General features: G+C 40.9%; 2 protein-coding genes across 5 annotated transcripts in view; one reads left to right on the forward strand and one right to left on the reverse strand.

Annotated features, from left to right (window-relative positions):
• Positions 1–4,643: 4,643 nt before the first annotated feature.
• Positions 4,644–23,947, reverse strand: part of LOC122755822 (phospholipid-transporting ATPase ABCA3-like) — a 111,639-nt gene continuing 92,335 nt past the window's right edge. For all 4 annotated transcript variants that reach the window (XM_044004685.1, XM_044004702.1, XM_044004694.1 and 1 more), the window contains 10 exons: positions 22,480–22,666; positions 21,098–21,401; positions 19,714–19,987; positions 19,325–19,529; positions 18,263–18,482; positions 17,445–17,603; positions 16,028–16,200; positions 8,171–8,299; positions 7,705–7,899; positions 4,644–4,850 (listed from right to left, as the gene is read on the reverse strand). In XM_044004685.1, the coding sequence (XP_043860620.1) occupies positions 4,659–4,850; positions 7,705–7,899; positions 8,171–8,299; positions 16,028–16,200; positions 17,445–17,603; positions 18,263–18,482; positions 19,325–19,529; positions 19,714–19,987; positions 21,098–21,401; positions 22,480–22,666 (2,038 nt within the window). In that variant the 3' untranslated portion in view covers positions 4,644–4,658. The remainder of the gene's footprint in view (positions 4,851–7,704; positions 7,900–8,170; positions 8,300–16,027; positions 16,201–17,444; positions 17,604–18,262; positions 18,483–19,324; positions 19,530–19,713; positions 19,988–21,097; positions 21,402–22,479; positions 22,667–23,947) is intronic.
• Positions 13,325–13,813, forward strand: LOC122755851 (60S acidic ribosomal protein P1-like). The gene has a single exon (XM_044004732.1). The coding sequence runs from the start codon at positions 13,438–13,440 to the stop codon at positions 13,783–13,785; it is 348 nt and encodes a 115-aa protein (XP_043860667.1). The 5' UTR covers positions 13,325–13,437; the 3' UTR covers positions 13,786–13,813.

A 23,947-nucleotide genomic window follows, 5' to 3' on the forward strand; every position in this document is an offset into this window, starting at 1 on the left:
CCTTCCCATTAGACCATGGGCTCCTTGAGGACAGGGGCTGTGGGTTTATTTTTTGCCTTTCTTTGTATCCTAGGCACTTTGCACAGTGCCTTGCAAATAGTAGGCTGACTTGAATTGAAAGGGCTGGAGAAGGAGTATTCTTCAAGCTGGAATAAAGAAAAGGAAACTATGAAAGTGATTGAAGGGCTCTGGATAAGTAGAAAAAAGTTAAGGCCGAATTGGGGAAGAGAAATTTTGGAAAATTTCAAGAAAAGCTGAAGAACAATACAAGTTGAAGGTAAAGAGCTCAATCTGAAGGAAGAGAGGGGTAGAGGAGGAGGAGGATGTTTATAAGGAAGAGTAAATAAGACAAAAGATTAGTGAGAGAAGGGAAAGGAGGTTGGATGTGGCTGCCAGGTCACAAGACAAGGACCTAGTATCTTTTTTTTTTTAATTAAAAAAAATTTTTTTTAGTGAGGCAATTGGGGTTAAGTGACTTGCCCAGGGTCACACAGCTAGTAAGTGTTAAATGTCTGAGGCCGGATTTGAACTCAGGTACTCCTGACTCCAGGGTTGGTGCTCTATCCACTGCGCCACCTAGCTGCCCCTAGGACCCAGTATCTTGATCAACTAGTAAAAGCAAAGCAATAGGGAAAGTGTTTCTGGGTTCAAAGTGCACATGGGTATCTTGGTTTAGAAGGGACTCAAGCGATGTCTCTCTAGTACTCCAGGTTATTTTGCACCATGGAGTATTCCTTAAAAAAAAAAATCAGGGGCAGCTAGGTGGCACAGTGGATAGAGCACTGGCTCTGGAGTCAGGAGGACCTGAGTTCAAATCCGGCCTCAGACACTTAACACTAGCTATGTGACCCTGGGCAAATCACTTAACCCCAACTGCCTCATCAAAAAAACCTCCAAAAAACAAAAACAAAAACAAAAAAAATCACAAAAGGGTTTCAACATAAAAAAAGAAATCTTCTGTAGTGATCTTTGCCAGTTTTCAACCTGAACTGTAAAGACCACCTCTGCCCCAAAGAGAATTAAAGGGCCTTCAGAAATCATTTGTTCACTTCCTTCATTTTAAAGAGAAGGGAACTTCGCCGGAGAAGCATGGCCAAAGGCCTCCATGGCTCCTCAAGCCCCTCTTTTGAGAAGGCTTTCCCAGCCCTGCTCCTTTATCTTGCTGCCTCATCAAGTAGCTTGTTTGCCCCTAGCTGGGGGCGAAGACTTCTGCCTTTCTTTGTATCCCCAGCACTCAGCCTAGGGCTCAGCACACAGTAGGCACTTCATAAATGTTGGCTGACTTGACTTGGCATGGACAGTGAAGTGGCTGAGCTAGGATTTAAATGCAAGGCATTCTTAGTACAGAGCTCCTCCACTCCACCTTCTATTTATGCTTATAGAGGTGTGTCTCCTCCAACCTCTATCCTCATTAAGGGTTATGGAAGGAGACCTGAAGGCCTGTTAAGTTTTGAGAATCAAGACACAGCCTTCCAAGAAGGATGGAAAGAAGGTAAGAGGAATACATTGGGTAGGTGAAGGAAGGGAAAGGAAGGTTAGGGAACATAAATTCACTTAAGGGAGGTACATAAGTAGAAATCTGTGAAAACAAAGAGGAGGGGGTAAAAGGGGTGGATGACACCTGAACCTCACTATCATCTGAACTGGTCAAAAGAAGGAAGAATACACACACACATACAAACACACACAGAGAACTGAGTTTCACTTAATAGAAAAATAAGAAGGAAAGGGGAGGATGGAGAAGGGGTAACTAAAAGGAGGGTAGTTTAAGGGACGGATTGATCCTAAACAAAACTATCCCTAAGAATGTAAAAAAATAACCATTTATAGATCTTTTTGAGGGAGCAGAGAATGGAAATCCGAGGGGGTACCCATCATCTGGGGAATAGCCGAACAAGTTATGGTATGAAATATGATGGAATACTATTGTGCTGCAAGAAATGATGAAGGGGATGGTTTCGGAGAAACCTGGGAAGACCTGTATGAACTGATGGGGAGTGAAGTGAACGGGACCGGAAGAACAATGTACACAATGGCAATCACATGGTAAAGACCAACAACCTGGAAAGAATTAGAAATTCTGGTGAGTATAATGACCAACCAGGGTTTCAGAGGACTAATGATCAAACATGCTACCCACCTCCTGATTAAGAGCTGAAGAACTCAGAGTACAGAATGAGACATCTATATCTATATCTATATCTATATATTTTTTTTGGACGTGGTCAATGTGGAAATAGGTTTTGTTTTTCTATATGCTTTTTTTTTGGTGAAGCAATCGTGATTATGTGACTTGCCCAGGGTCACACAGCTAGTTCAGTGTCAAGTGTCTGAGGCTGGATTTGAACTCAGGTCCTCCTGAATCCAAGGCCAGTGCCTTATTCACTGCGCCACCTAGCTGCCCCCCTCTATATGCTATTTTTTTTTTTTTTTCAGGGCAATGGGTTAAGTGACTTGCACAGAGTCACACAGCTGTAAGTGTCAAGTGTCTGAGGCTGGATTTGAATTCAGGTACTCCTGAATCCAGGGCCGGTGGCTTTATCCACTGTGCCACCTAGCTGTCCCTATATGTTTGTTTGTTTGTTTGTTTTTTCGTGAGGCAATTGGGGGGTTAAGTGACTTGCCCAGGTCACACAGATAGTAAGTGGTTAAGTGTCCTGAGGCCGGATTTGAACTCAGGTACTCCTGACTCCAAGGCCAGTGCTCTATCCACTGCGCCATCTAGCTGCCCCCCTATATGCTTTTAATAAAAGGAATTTTGTGTTTCTTTTGTTATCACTTGGAAGGGGGTGAATGGTTCAAATGGAGGGAAATGAGGTAGATTTTTGTTGAATGAAAAATTAAAATATAATTTAAATGCCATGTTTTTAATATACTTTTATATGCATAAAATAAAATATGATAAAAACTAAACAATGTTCTAAAAATGCTTAAAAAATAAACCAAACAGAATAAAAGTCTAGAAAAATGTATATGTATCACACGGACAGAAGATATATTTTTTTTGTGAGTCAATTTGGGTTAAGTGACTTGCCCAGGGTCACACAGCTAGTAAGTGTTAAGTGTCTGAGGCTGGATTTGAACTCAGGTTCTCCTGAATCCAGGGCTGGTACTTTATCCACTGCGCCACCTAGCTGACCCCCAAAGAGAATATTTTCTTTTTCTTTTTTAAAAAATATAAGTATTTTATTATTTTATAGTTATATGTAAGGATAGTTTTCAACATTTGTTTTCATAGGATTTTTAGTTTCAAATTTTTCTCCCACCCTCCCTTCCCTTCCTCCTCCCCAAGACAGAAAGCAATCTGATATTGTTTATAGAATATTTTCAATAAATATACAAGTCTCTATTCAAGTCCTTCTATAATATATCACAGTGGTGACTGTCCTCAAAGGCTATAGCTCATTTTAAAATAGCACATTAAGGTTTTCAAGTGCTTCATATATATCTTCCTTATCTTCACAACAATTTTGTGAGGCAGGTGGTACTATTATTTCCATGTGACAGAGGAGGAAACTTGTGTGAGAAACTATGAGACAGGATTTGAACTCAGGCCTTCCGAAATATAATCTGTGACTCATCATAGCAAATTGGACTGGCTTCAAGCGTGGTGTGGTCATGTCTATCATTTGAGGATCAGCCTGAGTTGAAAGAAGCCCATCACTGGATTCAACCCAGAAAAACGGCCTGGTTGGCCTCAGCAACTCTCAGACTGTCTTCTAAGCAGTGGGTTATGGCTTGTGTCAGAATTTGCCATACTCATATTATAAAAACCACAAATTCATTAAATGTTGAAAAAGTATGATAAAATGGATAATTCCTATATTTCAAGTAAAGATATTAAAGCCTTTCAAAAGAACACAGGAGGCAATAATAATCAACAGAGAAATGGGTAAATACAGATGACTGATTATGTCATTGGAAAAGAAGCAGAAAATGAAGAATAAAGATAAAACAGAGCTTCAAACCCATAACAAAACAGATAGCACAGGAGGATGATAAAAAAGAACAGATCAAGAGATCAAGGAAATCAGACTCTGAGAGATTTTCCTGAGGGAAAAGTGAAAGACAAAAATCTGATACTTTAATACATAAAGATCCCTGTAGGCCACATACTGATTTAGAAAACCACATATACATTTATCATGAGAACACAGAGTTTTGTTGGCTTGGTTAAATATTTCCCAATTATACTTTTAATCTGGATGGGTCTCACTCCAGGATGCTGCAGCCTTAATTCAGGCCCCATGTGTGACACCTCAGCTTCAATGGATTTATGAAATCATGATACAGGCTTTCACTCTACCATTTCAGCATACAACCTTCACACACTACATACACACAAACACACCCACCCTCCTCACTCCCCCCACCCCCCCCCCCCCCCCCCCCCCCCCCCCCCCCCCCACCCCCCGGCCCAGACACGGGCCAGTCACTGTACAGCAAGTCTGACTATGGAATGGTGACAAACCAGGCCAAAGGAACAGGTCTCTGTTCCCTGGTGGCCCGATACTTGCCAGTGGCCATCATCCTTCTCTATGTGGCTCCATCGCTGATAGTGGCTTGGCCAATGTGGAAACATCCATTCCCTCCACTGAGGAGTAGAAGAGAAGTCATTTTACATATGGAATCCTGTGTAAGGAAGTAAATGAAGAGGCCTACCTGTAGGTCTTGACAAGTTTGTCAGCATGGGGTTCCAGGAGCAGCCCCTGTAGCACATTCTTCACACAGCTGCTAATGTGACACTCAGGGATGCCCCGTAGCCTGGCATACATGAAGAGAGTCTCTCGTCCAGTCATGTGTTCCAACAAGGCATCGAATTGAGGACAGTAGCCTATTCGCTGCCGGACCTGAAACAATAATGAGTCCCCAGGAGATGGGGGCAAGGTAGAAAGGTGTGATCCAATGAGAAAACCCCATCACATGCATTTGCTATAGAATCTGTCAAAAAGAAGGACCCAGAAGCCTTTCTCTCTATGACCCTACAAAGTAGAGTCTTTGTTCCAAAGGATAGCAATTAAAATTAAAGTAAAAGAAACAAACAAAAAAAGAATTCACTGGAGTCCCTATAGCTGTAGCCGACTGCATTGGATTTGCAACCTCCAGTGCCTCCCTATCAGGATTATCCCTGGTTTCTTCTGAAGCATATGGCCAGAATGATCTACCAAACATCAGCCTGCATCTCTGCTAATCCTAGATGAGTGTGTCCAGTACAGAACACTGAGGAGGAAACACACAACAGGAAAGTCAAACCAGAGGATCTTGGCAGGGCCCAGGCTCATAGGGTAGCTGCCTGAATCCCCCAAAATGGGGTTTACCATTAAACAGATATGGATGAGGAAAGGCAGGAATAGGCCGCCCTGGGGTTGTGATGGCACCCAGGGTATGTAAAAGGGCTCTGGGAACAAGGCAGGTGTCCAGATGCTGAGAAGATTGTCTAGGAACACAGGCTGGTCATGTCAGTCATGACACTGAGCAACCAATCAATTTGTGAGATGGACAAGTTTTCATTTTACAATTTAGTTTTTAGTTTTAATAGTACCTACATTTTTAGTGCAGCAGATAAGTAGAATTTTTCCCCTTTTTCTCTCAAAGACATTTCTGCTTAAAACTCTGAGACCTCAGTAAAATCAGATCTGGCCAGATGCTAATGCATTTGTTGTTGGATTAAACTTGAATAGCCTGTTTTCTTTATGGGTCTTCATAGTCCTAACAACATGCAAACAAGTATAGCAACCCACCATCCTACTAGCATATATATAACAGTCTGGAGAAAGACAACAAAGACAGGAAGGCAGTGGGCAAAAAATGGAAGCCCTCAAATTTCCCCCCAAATGTTGACCCAACATGAGAATATTCAATTCTTTTTTTTTTTTTTTTTTTGTAGGCAATGGGGGTTAAGTGACTTGCCCAGGGTCACACAGCTAGTAAGTGTCAAGTGTCTGAGGCCGGATTTGAACTCAGTTACTCCTGAATTCAGGGCCGGTGCTTTAACCACTGCGCCATCTAGCTGCCCCTGAGAATATTCAATTCTAACTGCATCGTTATAGGCTCGCCATTCACATAGACCTTATGTGTTTATTAGTGAGTAAGGAAGCCCGGCAACAATAAGAAGGTATCTAGAACTCAAATGAAAAGGGAAAACTCGTTTTCTCCCCAGGAAGTATTTCTGTGGAAGAGGTGGGAATGTATTTATTGCCAACTGAAACATCACTACAACACCAAAAAGGGTAGATTCCCTCCTCAGCAAATTACATTCTGGCTGGGAGCTCTCTGTGAATTGTGTGTTGAGCAGGGATGGTCAACAGTTTTCTGTAGCAGGAAGTCACGAAGGGAGCCCTCTTAGTCAACAAAGAGCTGAGGATCTTTTTTTAAAGCAAGTATGGAGGACAAGGAGAAATGTGCAGTGGCCTAAAGGAAATATGCTTTTTTGCCAATACCAGGTAACACCTCTATTGACTGTACCCATAAGAGAAGGTCAAAGGGCTGAAAGGAGGTCACCTCTCCAGGCAATCGGGGATGAAAGAGAGAGAGACAAGAGAGAGAGAGAGAGAGAGACAGAGAATGGGAGGGGAGAGAGAGAGAGAGAGAGACAGAGAGAGAGAGACAGAGAGACAGAGAGACAGAGAGAGAGACAGAGAATGGGAGGGGAGAGGTGGGGAGGGAGGGGAGAGAGAGAGAGAGAGAGACAGAGAGACAGAGAGAGAGAGACAGAGACAGAGACAGAGACAGAGAGATAGACAGAGAATGGGAGGGGAGAGAGAGAGGGAGAGAGGGAGAGAGAGGCCTTACCCAGGTGATTTAATTGGAGATAGATGGAACCACCAGAAAGAACATTAGCTGAGGATGATCAAGTCCTGGGCAGAAAACCTTAGGAAGCCAAGTGTTTTTATTATTCGTGCCAACTGAAAGTTGGGCTTCCAGAAGAGAGGCAGATTTGGAAGCTAAACAGCTGGCTAAAAGGGAAAGGATTTGCATTTCTTTATAATGGCTTAAAGTATGGGAATTCGGGGCTTTCCCTGAGTGATGGAGTATAAATAAGAAGGTTCTCGTGTCTCCATGCCTTTCCACTGGTTTTACCTCATGTTTGCAATGCATACTTCTGTTTCTAAAAACCTGAAGTTTCCTCCAAAGGTCAGCTCAAGCACCATCTTCTACACTAACCCTTTCCTAAATTCCTGGATGCCCATGCCTTCCCCCAAAACTATCCTGTACCTATTTTCTTTTTTTTTTTTGTGAGGCAATTGGGGTTAAGTGACTTGCCCAGGGTCACACAGCTAGTAAGTGTCAAGGGTCTAAGGCTGGATTTGAACTCAGGTCCTCCTGAATCCAGCCAGTGCTCTATCCACTGTGCCACCTAGCTGCTCCCTCCTGTACCTATTTTCTATCTACTCACATAGGCACTTGTTTCTCCCTCTCTGCCCCCTCCCTCTGGGCTAGACTGCAGTACTTCCTGTCTCTACCATACCAGTATCTAGCATGGTGCCTAGAATTTGGCAGGTGCTTACTAAATATTAACTGTGAAAATCTATTTGCCTAAAAGGTTGCCAAGAGACAAGGAATGAAGACATTGCCCATATAGAACCTACCGAAGCCTGATGCCAAAAGGAAATGGGGAACAATTTCCTCTATCAATGCTTCCAGTTGTTCTCTCTTATGATGCCACATTCATCTCGGTACTATGTTCTCCTGGGAGCATCTTACCTTTTTGATGTCAGTGATGATGCTGTGGCCATCCACAAAGGCATCTCCAAAGGTAATAGTGTCTTCCCCCGTCAGCATTTTGAAGGTAGTGGTTTTCCCAGCTCCATTGAAGCCCAGCAGTCCAAAGCACTCTCCCTTCTGGACTGTGAGGGAGATTCTGTCCACAGCTAGGAAGGGCACCCTCTGGCTGTACACCTGAGATGTAGCCAACAGAGAACCCACAGACTGAGGAACCACGGCCTGTTATTATGAAAATTGGTGCTGCAGACCTTTAAGAAATACCCCCCCCCCCCAACTCCTGGGAATGCTATACAAGCACTGTCCCTCTTCATCCCAAGATGCCCACTCTTCAGATATATAAAGAAAACACATAGATTTTAGAGACCAGTTGCTCCAAGTTAAAGGCATATCTGATATGCCATAAGTGAGAAGGACCAAGACAACAATGACCATAATCTGGCCTTACCTTTGTGAGTTCCTTAATAACCAGTGGGGTATTCAGTAACAACTCTGGGAGGGATTCCAAGACTTTCTTTTTCTCATCTTCTACATCTTGGTCTTTTGGAATCACTGATGATTGGCTATGCATCTGTGCCTGGGTTCCAGAGACAAGGGATCAAAGATGTAAATACCCCAAAGATGTATGGCTCAACTGGGGCTGAAGTGTGGGGGGGTTAGAAACACATGATATGAGGGGCAATAGGAATGTGTTAAGTTTTCGGAAATGTTAAAGAAAAATACAGTGTTCTCTGGAAAAGACTTTTCAGGAATTTCTTAGCCTTCTCTCAGATTATACATGTATCTACGCATGCATGTACATATGCATGTATGTACATGCACACACATATAAATATGTACACATACATATATGTACACATACATAAACTGCTGCTTTCCACAAGAACAAAATGATATTAGAAATTAGGCTTAATCATGATTGTGAAATTGAGGAAATAATAACCTCATGTTGAATTGCAAACATACTGAGAAAGTTTTAGAAAAGGAACAGAGTGGTACATTTCTAAGAAAACAAAGCCCAGTTGAATAAAGGGTTTTTTTGGTTCATAACCAGGTAAGGGGCAGAGAAAGTCATAAACAATTTTGATTACATAATACTGAAAAAATTTTTGCACAAACAAAATAAATGCAGTTAAAATTAGAAGGGAAACAGTTAACTGGGAAAATATTTGCAGTAAGTTTATCCAAGATATATGTGAAATTGATTCAAATATCTCTGATAGCTATTCCCCAAGAGATAAATAGCCAAAGGATATAAAGATACAGGCTTCACATGAAAAAATCCTATCTATCAATAGACCCATGAAAGGATGCTCCAAGTCACTACTAGAGAAATGCAAACTGAAGCAGTACTGAGGTTCCATGCCATTCCTATCCGACATACTGGCAAAGTTGACAAAAAAGGAAAAGGACAATTGTTGGAGGGACTCCAAGGAGAGAGCCACACTAGTGCACTATGAATTGGTCCAGCCATCCTGGAAATCAGTCTGAAACTATGCCCAAGAAGTCACTGAATTATGCATATGTTTTGTACCCCAAGGAGATCAAAGAAAGAAGAAAACTACTCATATGTACAAAAATAGCTTTTTGTTGTAGCAAAGAATTGGAAATGACAAAAAAAAGATAGTTTTGGGGAGTTTGGAAAGTCTTGCATGACCTGATGGAATAGTGAAGTGAGGAGAACCAGGAATTATTAACAACAATATTGTTTTAAAAAGAGACCATTTTGAAAGAATTGAGAACTCTGATCAACGCCAATGACCAGCCACGACTCCAGAGAACTGATGCTATTTACTTTTTGATAGAAGGTTGATGGAATCAAGGTGCAGAATGAGATGCACATTTTTGGATATGGTAAAGTTGTGGATTTGGTTTTCTTGACTTTGTATGTTGGCAACATAGATTATGTATCTCTTTTATTGGGGGAGAGGAGTTTAAAAGTATTTTTTTTTAAAAAGAAAGACAGGTTTTCTTAGTTGCTGGGAGCCTTTGTCTCAGGAAGATGGCTGAATTCATAACTGAAAGAAAATACCTCCGCTTCTGTCTGGCTTACAGATGACAATGGGAAATAAAGGTTCTATTGTGGTAACTTGATTTTGTGAAACTTTATAGAGTTTGTTGATAAATTTTGTTTGGATACATCATACAAAAGCCCAGTGAACTCAAAACTGGATCTCCCAGCATAAATTATCTCTGAAAACAGGTAAATAAAATAGCATTTAAAAAGCAATTGTTGGGGCAGCTAGGTGGCGCAGTGGATAGAGCACCAGCCCTGGAGTCAGGAGGACCTGAGTTCAAATCCGGCCTCAGACACTTAACACTTACTAGCTGTGTGACTCTGGGCAAGTCACTTAACCCTAATTGCCTCACCAAAAAAAAAAAAAAAAAAAAAAAAAAAAAAAAAAAAAAGCAATTGTGACTGATAGTACCAGAAAACTTAAGCTTTCTCAGTTTTCCATGTTAAAAGAAAGACTGAATGTATGCTTTAAAAACCAATATTAGCCAACATTTTGGGTAAATGCTGCTAACAGGTAAAGTAGTCTGCATTTATAACATTGAAGTAATTGTTCTTTTGGTTCTGCTTTGGTCATTTTGGATAACTTCATTCCCATATTTTTCTGAATTCTTACGGCTTAGTAACAATTCACTGCATTCCTGCATCATAATTTATTTAGTCATTTCCAAGTTGCTGGGCTCAATGCTTGTTTCTAACTTTTTGCTGTTTCCAATATCACAACCATACATTATAATGTTAGTACTATGTATAGTGCTTTGATATACTATAATACTTTTATATAGATAGGTCTGTTCTTATTGTAAATAACCTCCTTGAGATATAAACCCAATAGTGAGACTGCTGGCTTACAGAGTACAATTTTGTAACTTTTCTTGCATAATTCCAAATGGTTTTCCAAAATGGGTAGATCAGTACTACAGTTCCACCAGCAAGGACTTAGTGTGCCTAATTTCCCATATTCATGCCAACACTGACTTTTGTCATATTTTGCCATGTTTGCCAACTTGATGGGCATTAGGTAGAACATCAGTTATTTTAATTTGCTTTTCTCTGATTAGCGATTGTAAGAATTTTTAAGCTGATTATTGATTTTTTCATCTTCTGAGAATTTTCTGTTCATATGCTTTGACCACTTATCTACTGGGGTATGACCCTTAATCTTATAGTTTTGTGTGGCTTCCCTGTAGCTTCTGGATGTCATTGTTTTCTGCAAAGATTTTTCTCAATCCATATTTTTTTTCTTATTTTGGCTGCATTTATGTTGTGAAAGCTTTTTTTTTTTTAATTGAAGGCTATTTTGTCTTTTACAATAGTCTTTATGCTGTGACTTTTTATGAATTCACCCCTATCCACAGATGAAAGATAACCTTCCATTCTACTCTAAGCTTTTATTGGTTTGTTCATTTACCCATTTGGAATTTATATGTTAACTTATATGGTAGATGATACTGTCTCTGAACCTATTTTGGGTAAAATATTTTAAAATCATTTTTCTTTTTTTTATGAACTTAACAATTAATAGCAAACATGAACGCTTCCACATGGTAATAATGAAAGGATCATATATGATACAAGGAAATTCTATTATGTGGAGTTTATTTTTTTTAAAGTGTATATTGGTGGATCAGTTCACAACTCCATCAACAATTCACTAGTGTTCTAATTTTTCCACAGTTTCTCCATTCTGGAGAGCAATTTGGAACTATGCCTAAAGAGTTATGGGGCTGTGCATACCTTTTGACCCAGTAATACCACTACTAGGTCTGTATCCCAAAGAGATCATAAAAAAGGGAAAAGGACCCACATGTACAAAAATATTTACAGCAACTCTATGGTGGCAAAGAACTGGAAATCGAGGGAATGTCCATCTATTGGTGAATGGCTGAACAAGTTGTGGTATATGAATGTAATGGAATACTATTGTGCTATAAGAAATCCTGGAAAGATTTAAGTGGACTGATGCTGAGTAAAGTGAGCAAAACCAGGAGAACACTGTACACAGTAACAGCAACATTGTGTGATGATCAACTGTGATAGACTTAGCTCCTCTCAGCAATACAACAATCTAGGACAATTCCAAAGGACTCGTGATGGAAAATGCTCTCCATACAGAGAAAAAAGAACTGTGGAATCTGAATGCAGATTGAACCATACTATTTCTACTCTTTTTTGTTTTTTTGAGGTTTTTCCCTTGTGTTCTGATTCTTCTTTCACAACATGACTAATGCAGAAATATGTTTAACATGATTGTATTTGTGTGTGTGTATATATATATATATATAAAACCTATATCAGATTGCTTTCTGTTTTGGGGAGGGGAGAGAGAAGGGAGAAAAATTTGGAATTCAAAAATCTTATAAAAACAAATGTTAAAAATTATCTTTATATGTAACTGGAAACATACTATTAAGATTGAAAAAAAATTGAATTGGGCAAGAGGAAGCTAATGGCTTTATGAGGAATAAAGAAACAATAAAACAAAACAAAAAAAATAAAGTGTATATTGCTGAGGGGTGGAGCAGATGGTGGAGGAAAGGCAGTGACTTGCCTGAGCTCTTCCCAAGACTCCTCCAAATACCTTCAAATAATGCCATAAGACAATTCCTGGAGCAACAGAACTCACAAAAGGACAGGAAATCCAGACAAAGACAACTTAGAAGGCTGGCCAGAAAGGTCTCTTGTACCGGGGTGAGAGTGGAGTGCAGTTCAACACAGGCTGCGCCATCACAGCCCCAGCTCTAGCCCCGGCAAATCAGGAGCAGGCCTTGGAAGCCTCTCAATCAGCAGCAGCAGGAACTGCTTCTGGAATTTAGCCCACAGATGGTAAGGGGGTCGAATGATTGGCCAAAAGGAGATTACAGGGGTTTCTTTGCTAGCACCGAGGCAGGACCCTGTTGCTTTGCCCATACTCCTATTCAGGTTGCAGTACTGGGCCAGGGAAGCACACAAACACATAAGAGCTCGTAGCCATATTGGAGCAGGCCTCCATTCATAGTTCCAGGGAAGAAAAGCAGGTCTGTGGTTGTTTGCAGACCAGAGCACAGGTCAGAAGAGTAGTAAACATACTTCTCTTTCTTTCTTTTTTTTGTTGTTGAGGCAATTGGGGTTAAGTGACTTGCCCAGGGTCACATAGCTAGTAGGTGTCAAGTGTCTGAGGTCGGATTTGAACTCAGGTCCTCCTGAATCCAGGGCCAGTGCTCTATCCACTGCGCCACCTAGCTGCCCCACATACCTCTCTTTCGATCATACTACTTTGGAAGAATTAAGAACTTAAAAATTCCTAGAAGTATCTCTGAAAATGGCTGCACAAACCCCCTGAAGCTTGGAACAATGCACCCTCCACTCTGGAAGCAGTGCCCCACTTTAACAAAGAGTTAAAAGTCAAGAAATAGGCTGGGAAAATGAGCAAATAGAAAAAAAATTCTGTGGTGACAGAGAAGATCAAAATGTACCCTCAGAAGAAGATAGCAAAATCAAAGCTCCTATGAGCTCCTATGAGTCAAAGCTTCTAAGAAAAATATGAGTTGGTCTTAGGCCACAGAAGCATTGAAAAAGGATTTTAAAAGTAAAGGAAGACTCTTCAGTTGTCTGTAAGGTGCTTGGTTCTTCTTCGGAAGCTAAGGCCACGTTGGGGTGAACCCTCACTTCAGCCGGCGGCTAGCACCACTACAAACAAGTTTCCTCATCCATCTCCCGAAATGGCCGTCTCTGAGCTCGCTTGCATCTACTCTGCTCTCATCCTTCACGACGATGAGGTTATGGTCACGGAGGATAAAATTAATGCCCTCATTAAAGCAGCAGGTGTAAATGTTGAACCGTTCTGGCCTGGATTATTTGCAAAGGCCCTGAACAATGTAAACATTGCTAGTCTCATCTGCAATGTAGGAGTTGGTGGACCTGCCCCAGCAGCTGGTGGTGCTGCCCCTGCTGGAGGTGCTGCTCCTGCTAGCACAGCTGCCCCAGCTGAGGAGAAGAAGAAAGAGGAAGCAAAAAAAGAAGAGTCCGAGGAGTCTGATGATGACATGGGCTTTGGTCTGTTTGACTAAATATATTTTTTGAAACATTAAATAAAAAGCTTAACTAAAAAAAAAAAAGTAAAGGAAGAGAGGTAGAGGAAAAAATGGAAAGAGAAATGAGAGTGATGCAAGAAAATCATAAAGTGTATATTGCTTAATGAGTAGTGACAAATTTTTCCTATTTGTGTTCTCTTTTGATCTTTTTGTTTTCTTGTACATTTAAAATGTATTATTAGTATTCCTTTCTTTTTTTTTTAAATCTCTACCACTGTCCAATTAACTCATATCCCATCCCACCCCACCCCATCCCACAATATGCCTTTGATAGAAGTCCTTCCTTATAGGAAAGTAGTGCAGTCAAGTTATACAAATTTACGTCTTGACCATATCTGAAAATGCACTTCTCATTTTGCACCTTGAGTTAACTGCCTCTCTGTCAAAAGGCTGGAGAGCATGCTTCATTATATAGTAGAGTGGTCACTGTTAAATTATTCACTGAGTTCTGTTCATTTTACTGTGCATCAGTTAATACAAGTCTTCAGTTTTTCTAAATTTGTCATTGTTATTATTTCTTGTGAAACAAAAATATTCTGTTATACATTTATATAACACAATTTGTTCAGGTATCTCCCAATTGGTGGACATCCTCTTTACTTCCAGTCTGTTGCTACTATAGAAAATGCTGCCACAAATTTATGATATTAATATCATATCCTATGGGTCCCTTCTCTCTGGAGAAGGTGGCCTAGGTAAAGAGAAGAATTGCTTCTTCCTTAGACTAGAGAAAAGTAGGAAAGAATGAGGGATGATGAAGGAGTTTTCTTTTTTTTTTTTTTGCAGGGCAGTGGGAGTAAGTGACTTGCCCAGGGTCACACAGCTAGTAAGTGTCAAGTGTCTGAGGCTGGATTTGAACTCAAGTCCTCCTGAATCCAAGGCCAGTGCTTTATCCACTGTGCCACCTAGCTGCCCCAACGAAGGAGTTTTCTAAAGTATGAAGTAGTAGAAAAGAGGGAATTCATAAGAGATGCCCTTTGTTTTCTCAGTAAATAAGAATAGAGAAGGCAAATGATGTGTGTAGCCTAAGATTAAGATTTAGCAAGGAAGGCACAGATAGCAAGAGGAGAAAGAGATAATTTTACCTTCTTTCTCTTTTTTTTTTGGTGGGGCAATGAGAGTTAAGTAACTTGCTCAAGGTCACACAGCTAGTAAGTGTCAAGTGTCTGAGGCTGGATTTGAACTCAGATCCTCCTGAATTCAGGGCCGGTGCTTTATCCAATGTGCCACCTAGCTGTCCCTACCTTGTCTTTACCCATCTTATCTCCTCAATATCCTTTTTCTTGTCTAACTGCAACAGGTAGCATTTATAGTAAATAAAAGTAACGACAAGAGACACTTTTGCTTTACCCCTGGTCCTTGGCTGGGGGGTGGGGGAAGCTTTCGGTGTTTCTCCATTACAAATAATGTTAACTTTTTGTTTTTGATATACTTTTGGGCAACAAAGGTCCTTATTCTTATATTTTTAGTGGTTTTTCAAAAACATAAATAGTTCTATATTTAATATTGTCTTGTTATTTCCTACTAGTAATTTCTTCTTGTTTCATTTTACCTGGTAGTATTTATTTGCCATTTTGGGGCCTCTTTTTTTTGTTTTGTCTTCTTCATTCTTATTTCATTATCTTTAGTCGGTCAGTTTTCCTACGAGGGTTTCTTTCCTTTCCATTTTTTTCTTTCATTTCCTTTAGGGTATTATTATTCCTTTTATGGTGTGGTCCAGGGGAACAGGGCTCAGTTTCTTAGCAACCAAGCATTATCATACTATTTACAATGTCATCTGCGCAAGAGAGAGCAGCAGAGCACATATGAATGAGTCAGCTTGCTGCTCCAAGGGATGAGACAGACACCTTCACTTTCTCTTCTGACAACTAATAGGGCACAGACATTCATGTGTCTGGTCTGTTGGAAACTGCATCTATTTTTGTGGAACAGCACTCTGCTGAGATCTAAAAATAATATCTTGTGTACCATTCTCCAGACCCTGTAGATAACACGATCGTCATGGAAAATGGAGCCTCAAATCATGCCCCTGGCTAACCCTTATTTTCAGAGCAGCAGAAGTCACACAATGTTCATGGCTATAGGGACAAACTTATGGTGGGTTGGCTGGATCTTGTTCAAATTTATTGTTTCTCTTCAAGATAGATGGATAGATTTATCTCCTTTATTCAGTCTAAAGCTGAACAGAAGTGAAATCTCATAGAGTTCTTTTACTTACCCAATTCTGTGTCCTAAAGATGCTACTGACCAAGGTTCTCAGTCTCCAGAGGAAGTTAGTCTCAATGAGGAACAGAAGAATGAGGAAAACAAGGCCAGAAACAGCCATAGAAGTCATGTATTTCCCAATCCCAGGAGCTTTCCATGCAAAGAAATCCTCTTGGTAGTTAATATCTGGAGATGGTAAAAGGATATGTGTTCACTTTAAAGCCTTGCAGGGCTATGGCTTCTCTCTTCCCTTTCACTTCCTGTCACTCCCTTCAGATCATCCCCAAATGGACCCATGGGTCTTTGAGAGGCCCAGGAGGGCCATGTCATCCTTCCCACAATTTGGCTAATCCATCTTCCTATTAACCTTGAATTCCCTACCCTGTAGCCAACTCAGCGTGGCCATGCCGTGAAAGGTACGGGGAAGAGGGAAATGTTGAGGGAAAGGCCTCAAGCTACCTGAACCGCAGCCAATGTTAACTTGGTTCCTGGGGAGGGAAGAAGCCCTGTGCTTCCTTCCCTCTTCTCCATATTACACTACTGGTTTCATTCAAATCAAACTGCCTTCTGCTCTGTTGTTTCCAGGCATCCTAAAGTTATAAGTCTCAATTACAGATTTTCCACCGGAAAATTTAGGCTCCACAGAGTCTAAAACTATCATCACTTTATTTACGAGTTACCATTACACTAGAAACTATGGTCCAGGGAAAGTCCAGAGGTAGGTCTCATGGTCCCTTGGGGCCATGGCTTGAGGGCGTGGGTCCAGCATACAGTCAATGACCAAATGCAGTCAAGTCATCCCCAGTAACAAGGGTTGATTAACATTTTTATTCTTTTCCCTTCCTCCTATTCCTCTAGAAAATTCATAATACATCATATTCTCTGCTTCACCCCTGAGCTACGTAAGGTACCAGAGAATACATTATGCCTTGGGAACAGATAGTGTTGTTATAGTAGCAAGAAAAAGGAGAGACCTTAGGGAGACTGTCTAGACCAAAAACTCTCATATTACAAAAGAGGAAACTGAGGCCCAGAGAGGGGTAATGATTTGTCCAAGGTGACCTAGTAAGTAGTGAAAAGTCTTCTGATTCCAAATCCAGTGCTCTATTCACTTTGCCATGCTGCCCCTCTTCCTCAATGGCCTGTAAAGCTGAGTACCCCTTGGATTTGGGAAAGAAATGTACAGCTCAGTCCATATACCTTTGACTACCTTGAATTTTCCCTGGGTCATTTCTCAAAACTTCCAAGTGTTTTACAAAGATTCTCTCATGTTTGAGAAATAACTCCTGTGTCTCCTGAGGAGGCTCCAGTTCTTTTCCTTCCAAGGAAGATTACATTCCCCCCAGTTTATCCTCTGTCTATTTTTAAGTATGAAAGATAGTAAGAAAGGGACTGTTAAACCCGGGGCTAGGGGGATTCAGTATACTCACTAAATTTTTTGCAGTTATGGGCTGCAATTTCAGAGGATGTACAGTATCTCTTCGTTTCATAGTTTTCAAAAAAGTTGCTGATAGACATCCCTAGGCTATGACTGGGCAACACCAGGAAGACCATATCCAAGGTTTTAGAAAGTTGCAACAATTTTAGCCCTGGAATGGAAATGTAATAGATTAGTTTACTGTGCTGCAAACCCGTCTTTCCCTGGGGCAGCCAAACTAGGCTAGTTCGATAACCTTGAAGGCACAGATATTTTCTCTGCACAACAATATTCCTTTCCCATCACTCCCTGTGAAAACAACAGTGTTACTTGGGGAATTTCCCCAAAGTGGACTAAGGTTATCAAATTCCTCAATTTTGTATCTTTCACTCATATGGACAATTGACTTTACTCCAGGCCTAGAAGTCTGAAATGATCTTTGTCCTAAAAACACTGGGTACATTCCTAGGCTCCCTTGAACTTTCCTCATCAAACTAGAGAAAACAGGTTGTCAGGGAGGAAATACCAACAATTCCTCAGAGCACCTATCTAAAATGTTTTCCAAAGTTATGTGAATGCAGGATGGGAAAAGGGAACGATGAGGTAGCTACACACATTTTCCTAACTCAATGTTAGTATGTTTGATTTAGCGTCACCATCAGACTGAAAGATTGTGAAAAGCAGAGACTTTCATCCATATCTTAGGAATTGTCTGCTTGCCAAAGGTCCCCATTCATGAGCTCATTTGTTCTCACATGCTCATTTATTTGGAGAAGGGATCACTATGTGTCTGTTAAGGGGAGTGGTGGAGACAAATTCAGTGTTCTTCACCTGGCATGCGCAAGATGCTGATGATAAGAAAAGTGGCAAGGCCTGAGAGGATATTGAATATGCTAAGTCTGGTATAGGCAGCTGCAGCTCCAGAAAAAAAGAAGCTCATCAGGTACATGAGGGGGATGATGGACCAACCATAGAGCATTAAGATCATCAAAGCATCTGCAAGGTGGTTATCCTGGGTAAAAACTTCCACGTCAAAGGCTCTGAATACCACCTACATGACAAAGACATAATATTAAGGGTGACAAAAGCAACAAGAAATTATAACAACATCAGGAAGAAGAAACAGTAAAGTGGCGTTTCAAGTACCTTTTAAAGTAAATAGAGAACCCCTTAATTTCCCAGAAAAATTGACACATCAGCAGTAGAACAGATGTGTTCATATTCCCTTTTCTAAAGGAGTCTAAAGATGATAGAGGTTCCCCTTTTTCCTAGTCAGAGGACATTCCCTCTCTCTCTTTGGAAAGAGTCAGAGGAAGGATGCTCTAACTTGTGAGCCAGCCTCGGACAGTTTAATGGGCACCAATCATAGAGGAATTGAGGCTGATCGAAGATTAGGAAACTGAGGAAAGGAGTTTCTTATGTCATTTCTCCTGAAATCAGGTTCCTTGGAAGGATTAGTGCCTGGGTATCAATGGCCAAAGAGAAGAAGTTCCAAAGTAAGAAGAACCAGGAGAACAATTTATATGGTGACCAAAGTAAGGTAAAGGAAAACAACACTGAATAACTTTGGAACTCTGATCAACAGTGCCCAGTAGTGAGGTCAGAGGCCTGATGGTAAGGCAAGTCTGCTACTTGGTAGCAGAGAGGTGGCATTCTACAGGTGCAGAATGAGCAATATGGCCAATGTGCTACTTTGTTTAGCTTGACCATAATTTACTGTAACATAATAACTATAATATATATTTGGGGGGTAGTCATTGGGAAGTAACAGCCATATTCAAAAAAGGAAAGAGTATCAAATAAAACACTTAAAAAAGAAAAAAAACCCTCAAAGTGAATCTCCTATAATGTGTGGGAGAGAGGGTCTCAACCGACAAGTCACTCAACACTCACCAGCAGCAGGGAACAGGAGACAAGGAAGGTAAGGAGATCCCACAGTAGGGCAGAAAGCCAAAAATGAAGGACATAGACTCCACTGACAAACTGGATGTGCTTTGCCTTCATGTCTCTCTCAATGACTGCCAGGATGGAAAATGTACTAGCCAAGAAAGCCATGCTGAAGAGCAAATTCAGAGCCAAGTGAAATCCTGTGTGGCCGCTGAAGGAAAGAGAATGGGGAGAAGAAAGCTCTCAGTGTGTCTAGTTAGAACAAAAGATCAATTTCCCTTAGTGGCTATATTCCACATCACTTGCTAACAAAAAGTTAAAATCAGTTGGGCAGAGGAGGGTGCTTATGGAATGAAAATCTCAGCCCCGGGTGAAACCAAGGTTCACATACTTACTCATTAGCTTGTTCTGTTGTGGCCTGGCCTGTGCCTCGGGGCTGAGGGTAGTTGGAGACAGTAATGGAGGCACCAGAGCCGGAAAGAAGTTTGAAGAGAATATTGTCTACGACAGCCAGGGCAGTGGCAGGAGAATGGTAGGCTTGGTTGTTGAACAGGGCAGTGATCACTGTCTGGTCCCCGACATCTTTGAAGGAAGCTGCCACAAGGCATCGTTCATTAAAGCCTTCGCCTTCCACTGAGGCCCTAAAAATCAGGAACTCTTCCAAATCACCTTGTGTGGGGAAGCAACAGGCAATCAACATGAATTTATTGAACTCAATTCAATTAAATAGACATTTATTAAGCACCTACCAGATGCAAAACCTTGCATTAAGTATGGAAGGAGATACAAAGATAGGCTACAGAGACTTTTTGCTCTCAGAAAACTTATAAGTTAGAAGTGCTTATGTATGTGTGTGTGTAGTGGGGGGAGAGATCTAGTCACATGAATCCAATACACAGCATCCAGAAGATAAAGAAGGGTATTGAGTACTGCTAGAGTTCTGAGGAAAGATACTTTCTGATGGGAGGAACTGGGGAAAGCTACATGGAGGAGAAGGCTTGTGGACTGGGACTGATTATAATTTACTATGATATCATAATAACTATAATATATATTGGGGGATTATTGGGAAGTAACAGCCATATTCAAAAAAGGAAAGAGCATCAGATAAAACACTTAAAACTTAAACTTTGATTAGGTATCTCCAACTGATCCATCAGGGTCACTGGGCGTCACCTGGTTGATGTTCAAACTTGTTATCATTGCTTGGTAACTTCATCAAGAACATACATTTATAGCATGAACACACACATATCCCTTTTGGTAATCAAAAATATGAGGAAGTAAAAAACCCCTCATCAGGAAATTGTTAGAGATCTTAAGTTTAAAACATTAGTCCTGCTCATGTTTGTGTTGATGCTTGTAATAACTTGTGAGTTTTTTACATGACTTGCTATTTAGCAAGAGCATCTTGTACCTTTGCAGTTCATTTCTTAAAAAAAAAAAAATTTAAATTCCTATTCATTCCTCTCAAGTCCCAGCCTGTCAGGATGACTTTTGGATCCTGATTCTGTCATCTATCACCAGCTATCCCTCACAATTTTGGTCTAGCTACAGATTTTGATAGGCATATATTCTTTATTTTTATGTTTATTGGTAAAAAAGTGTTGAATAGAATAGTGCTAAAGTCAGAGCCCTGCACGATGTCACTAATTACCTCCTTCCATGTTGACATCATTCACTTAAATTTCAACAAGCATTTCTTCAGATTAGACTTCTTAAACCCACCTCATTTCCTGGCCTGTGGCAGACAGACCTTTGCACACCAGCAGCACTTACCTAACACCTCCCGGGGCACCTGTTTTTCAGCCTGCAGCATGTCTTTAAAGCGTTCTGAAAGCTGCTGGTCCAGCTTGGAGGTTCCATAGATGGAAAAGGGCACAACTGTCTGACCATACTGGTCCAAGGTTAGCTGCAAGATGGGGTCATCCCGAATCGATGAAGAGTAGTTGATGGCCATGAGGGCCAACGTGATGCATGTCAGGGGCACAAGGATCTGTGCCACCAGTATCTTCCAGTTGCGCCAGCTGTACAAGGCCTTTTTTGTGAACATGGCATAGAACTGCTGGCAGTGAAGGTAGAACTGTAAGACAGAGAAAACAGACTTGGAGTTATAAGGGTTAACAGAACCAAGCACATCAATCCACCCTAGATTCTTTGCCAGTTAAGATTCAAATGCAATGGGGCAGCTAGGTGGCACAGTGGATAAGGCACCAGCCTTGCATTCAGTAGGACCTGAGTTCAAACCCAGACCCAGACACTTACTAGCTGTGTGACCCTGGGCAAGTCACTTAATCCCCATTGCCCTAGAAAAAAAAAAGATTCCAAGATTTAAATGCAGCTCTGTAGGACAAGGAAAATGGTACAGAATAGAACTCTGATGAGGAGCCTCGTGTGATAAGCTCTGACGTATCTCAGCAGTGCAAGCTGCTTATGTTTGTCCCAGGTATTTATTGAAAAGAAAAACCGATCATTTCTTACTGTCTCAAGGGGAGGGGAGGGAAAGGAGGGAGGGAGAGATAGAATTTAGACCTCAAAACTTAAAGAACACACACATCTTAAAAATGGTTTTAACATTTAGTTGGAGAAAAATTTAAATATATATATGAAAAGAAAAGGGGATAATTTCTCCTTTGAGAGCACCAGTAGGGCTGTAGTAGCTAGACAAGGAGAATACCGCTTTATGACCATGGAGCACTTTAACATTTTCAAAATGTTTTTGGCATACATTCTCCTAGAGCATCACACTTGCTCTGTGAGGTAAACAGTGCAGCTCTTACCTTCCTGATCAAGAATAAAGATACTGGGAATCAGAGAGGTTAAATGAAGTTGCTCAAGGGTACAAGGCTAAGTAAGTGATGCAGGCAGGATTAGGACCCAGACTGTCTGAGATCAATGATCCTTCTAGGACTTTTCTACCATATCCTATAGGAGGATGAGAATGGTTACTGCCCCAGATAATATGTAAATAGCACTTATGAACTGGAAGAACACTTTCACCCTAAGGCTGCACCACAGAGAAGCCAACAAGTCAGATCTATTGATTCTTCCATGGCCAACATTGGTACTATTTCCTTGGATTCAAACAGGCCAAACCAAACCATGCCATTTTTATCTTTCCTGAACTTGCCAGGTTTACAGTCCCAAATAAGAATGCTTACCCTGGTGTTAAATTTGATGGTAGTACAATCTTCTTTGATTAAGGCCCCAATGCTGTCGGTGAGATCCATTATTCCACTGAGGTTGTTATCCATGGCCCAGTCACTCGCCCGCCTCTCATGCTGGTACTGCAAGGCAGGGAGCTGTATGGCTTGGATATCCATGCTTGAATCTACAAGTTTACCGACTCTGAACCAAAAAAGTACAAGACATAATTTTATTATAAATGCAGATAAAAGTTACTTGAATTTGGTGTGTGTGAATTAAGTCAGTGTGAAAAATATCAAATTGAAAAGACTAATCAGCATTCCTACTGAACAAAGGAAATGAAAGAAAAAAAGGAATGATTTCCCAAACTATTAGAGCTGACTTCTTTCTATGACTCCCTAATCTATGTATCCAGCCAGTTGGTTAATAAATATTTATTAAGTATCTCCTACATGCACTGTGCTAAGTGCTGGGTATACAAAGAGAAAGACAGTTCCTGCCCTTGAGAAGCTCATAGTCTAATGGGGGAGACAATACACAAACAACTATGTAGAGATAAGCTAGATACAGGATAAGATACATTTATTTCCAATTATTTCCAATAATCATCAGAAAGAAAAGCACTAGAATTTTTTGGGGGGGCAATGAGGTTAAATGACTTGCCCAGGGTCACACAACTAAGTGTCAAGTGTCTGAGGTCAGATTTGAACTCAGGTCCTCCTGAATCTAGGGCAGGTACTTTAGCCACTGTGCCCCCTAGCTGCATCCTTGAAAAGCACTAGAATGAAGGGAGAAAGTGAGATTAAGCCTGGGGCTTGAAGGAAACCAGCAGATGGAGATGAAGAGGGAGAGCATTGTAGGTGTGGAGGAACAACCAGTGAATATGCCCAGAATCAGGAGATGGGAGTATGTTGTTCAAGGAACAGTAAGGAAGCTGGCATCATGGGATCAAAGAATACTTGAAAGTGGAGGGCAGAGGAGGAAAGCTATAAAGTGTGAGAAGAACTGAAAGTTGGAGGGAGCATCTGGGTTATGAAGGGCTCTGAAAGCCAAGGAGTAGATTTCAAATTTGATGACTGGGCAAGGAAGTGGCACGGTTGGACTTGAATTTTAGAAATATTATTTTGGTGACGGAGAAGAGAATGGACTAAAATGGGGAGAAACTTGTGGCAGGCAGACCAACCAACAAGGTATTGCAATAGTCCATGCATGAGGAGATGAGGGCCTGTACCAAGGTGGTGGAAGTATCAGGGGAGAGAGGGGGGTGTATTTGAGAGATGTTACAAAGGTGAAATTAAATATATCCAACTCTAGTCTGTCTTCTAAGCTGTGGTCTTATGTTATAAATTGCCTACTGGTCATTAAAAACCAGATGTTCCCATGTACAAATCAGTATGAAAGATCCACCCCCTACCTTTAAACCTACTCCTTTCTTTTCCTTCCTTTTTTTTTTTTTTGGTCAGGCAATGAGGGTTAAGTGAC

The sequence above is a fragment of the Dromiciops gliroides genome, chromosome 1 (assembly GCF_019393635.1).
Source record: "Dromiciops gliroides isolate mDroGli1 chromosome 1, mDroGli1.pri, whole genome shotgun sequence".
In the NCBI taxonomy this organism is placed as follows: Eukaryota; Metazoa; Chordata; class Mammalia; order Microbiotheria; family Microbiotheriidae; genus Dromiciops; species Dromiciops gliroides.

Coding starts and splice junctions, on each gene's coding strand:
- LOC122755851 (XM_044004732.1), top strand. CDS start 13,438: ATGGCCGTCTCTGAGCTCGCTTGCATCTACTCTGCTCTCATCCTTCAC.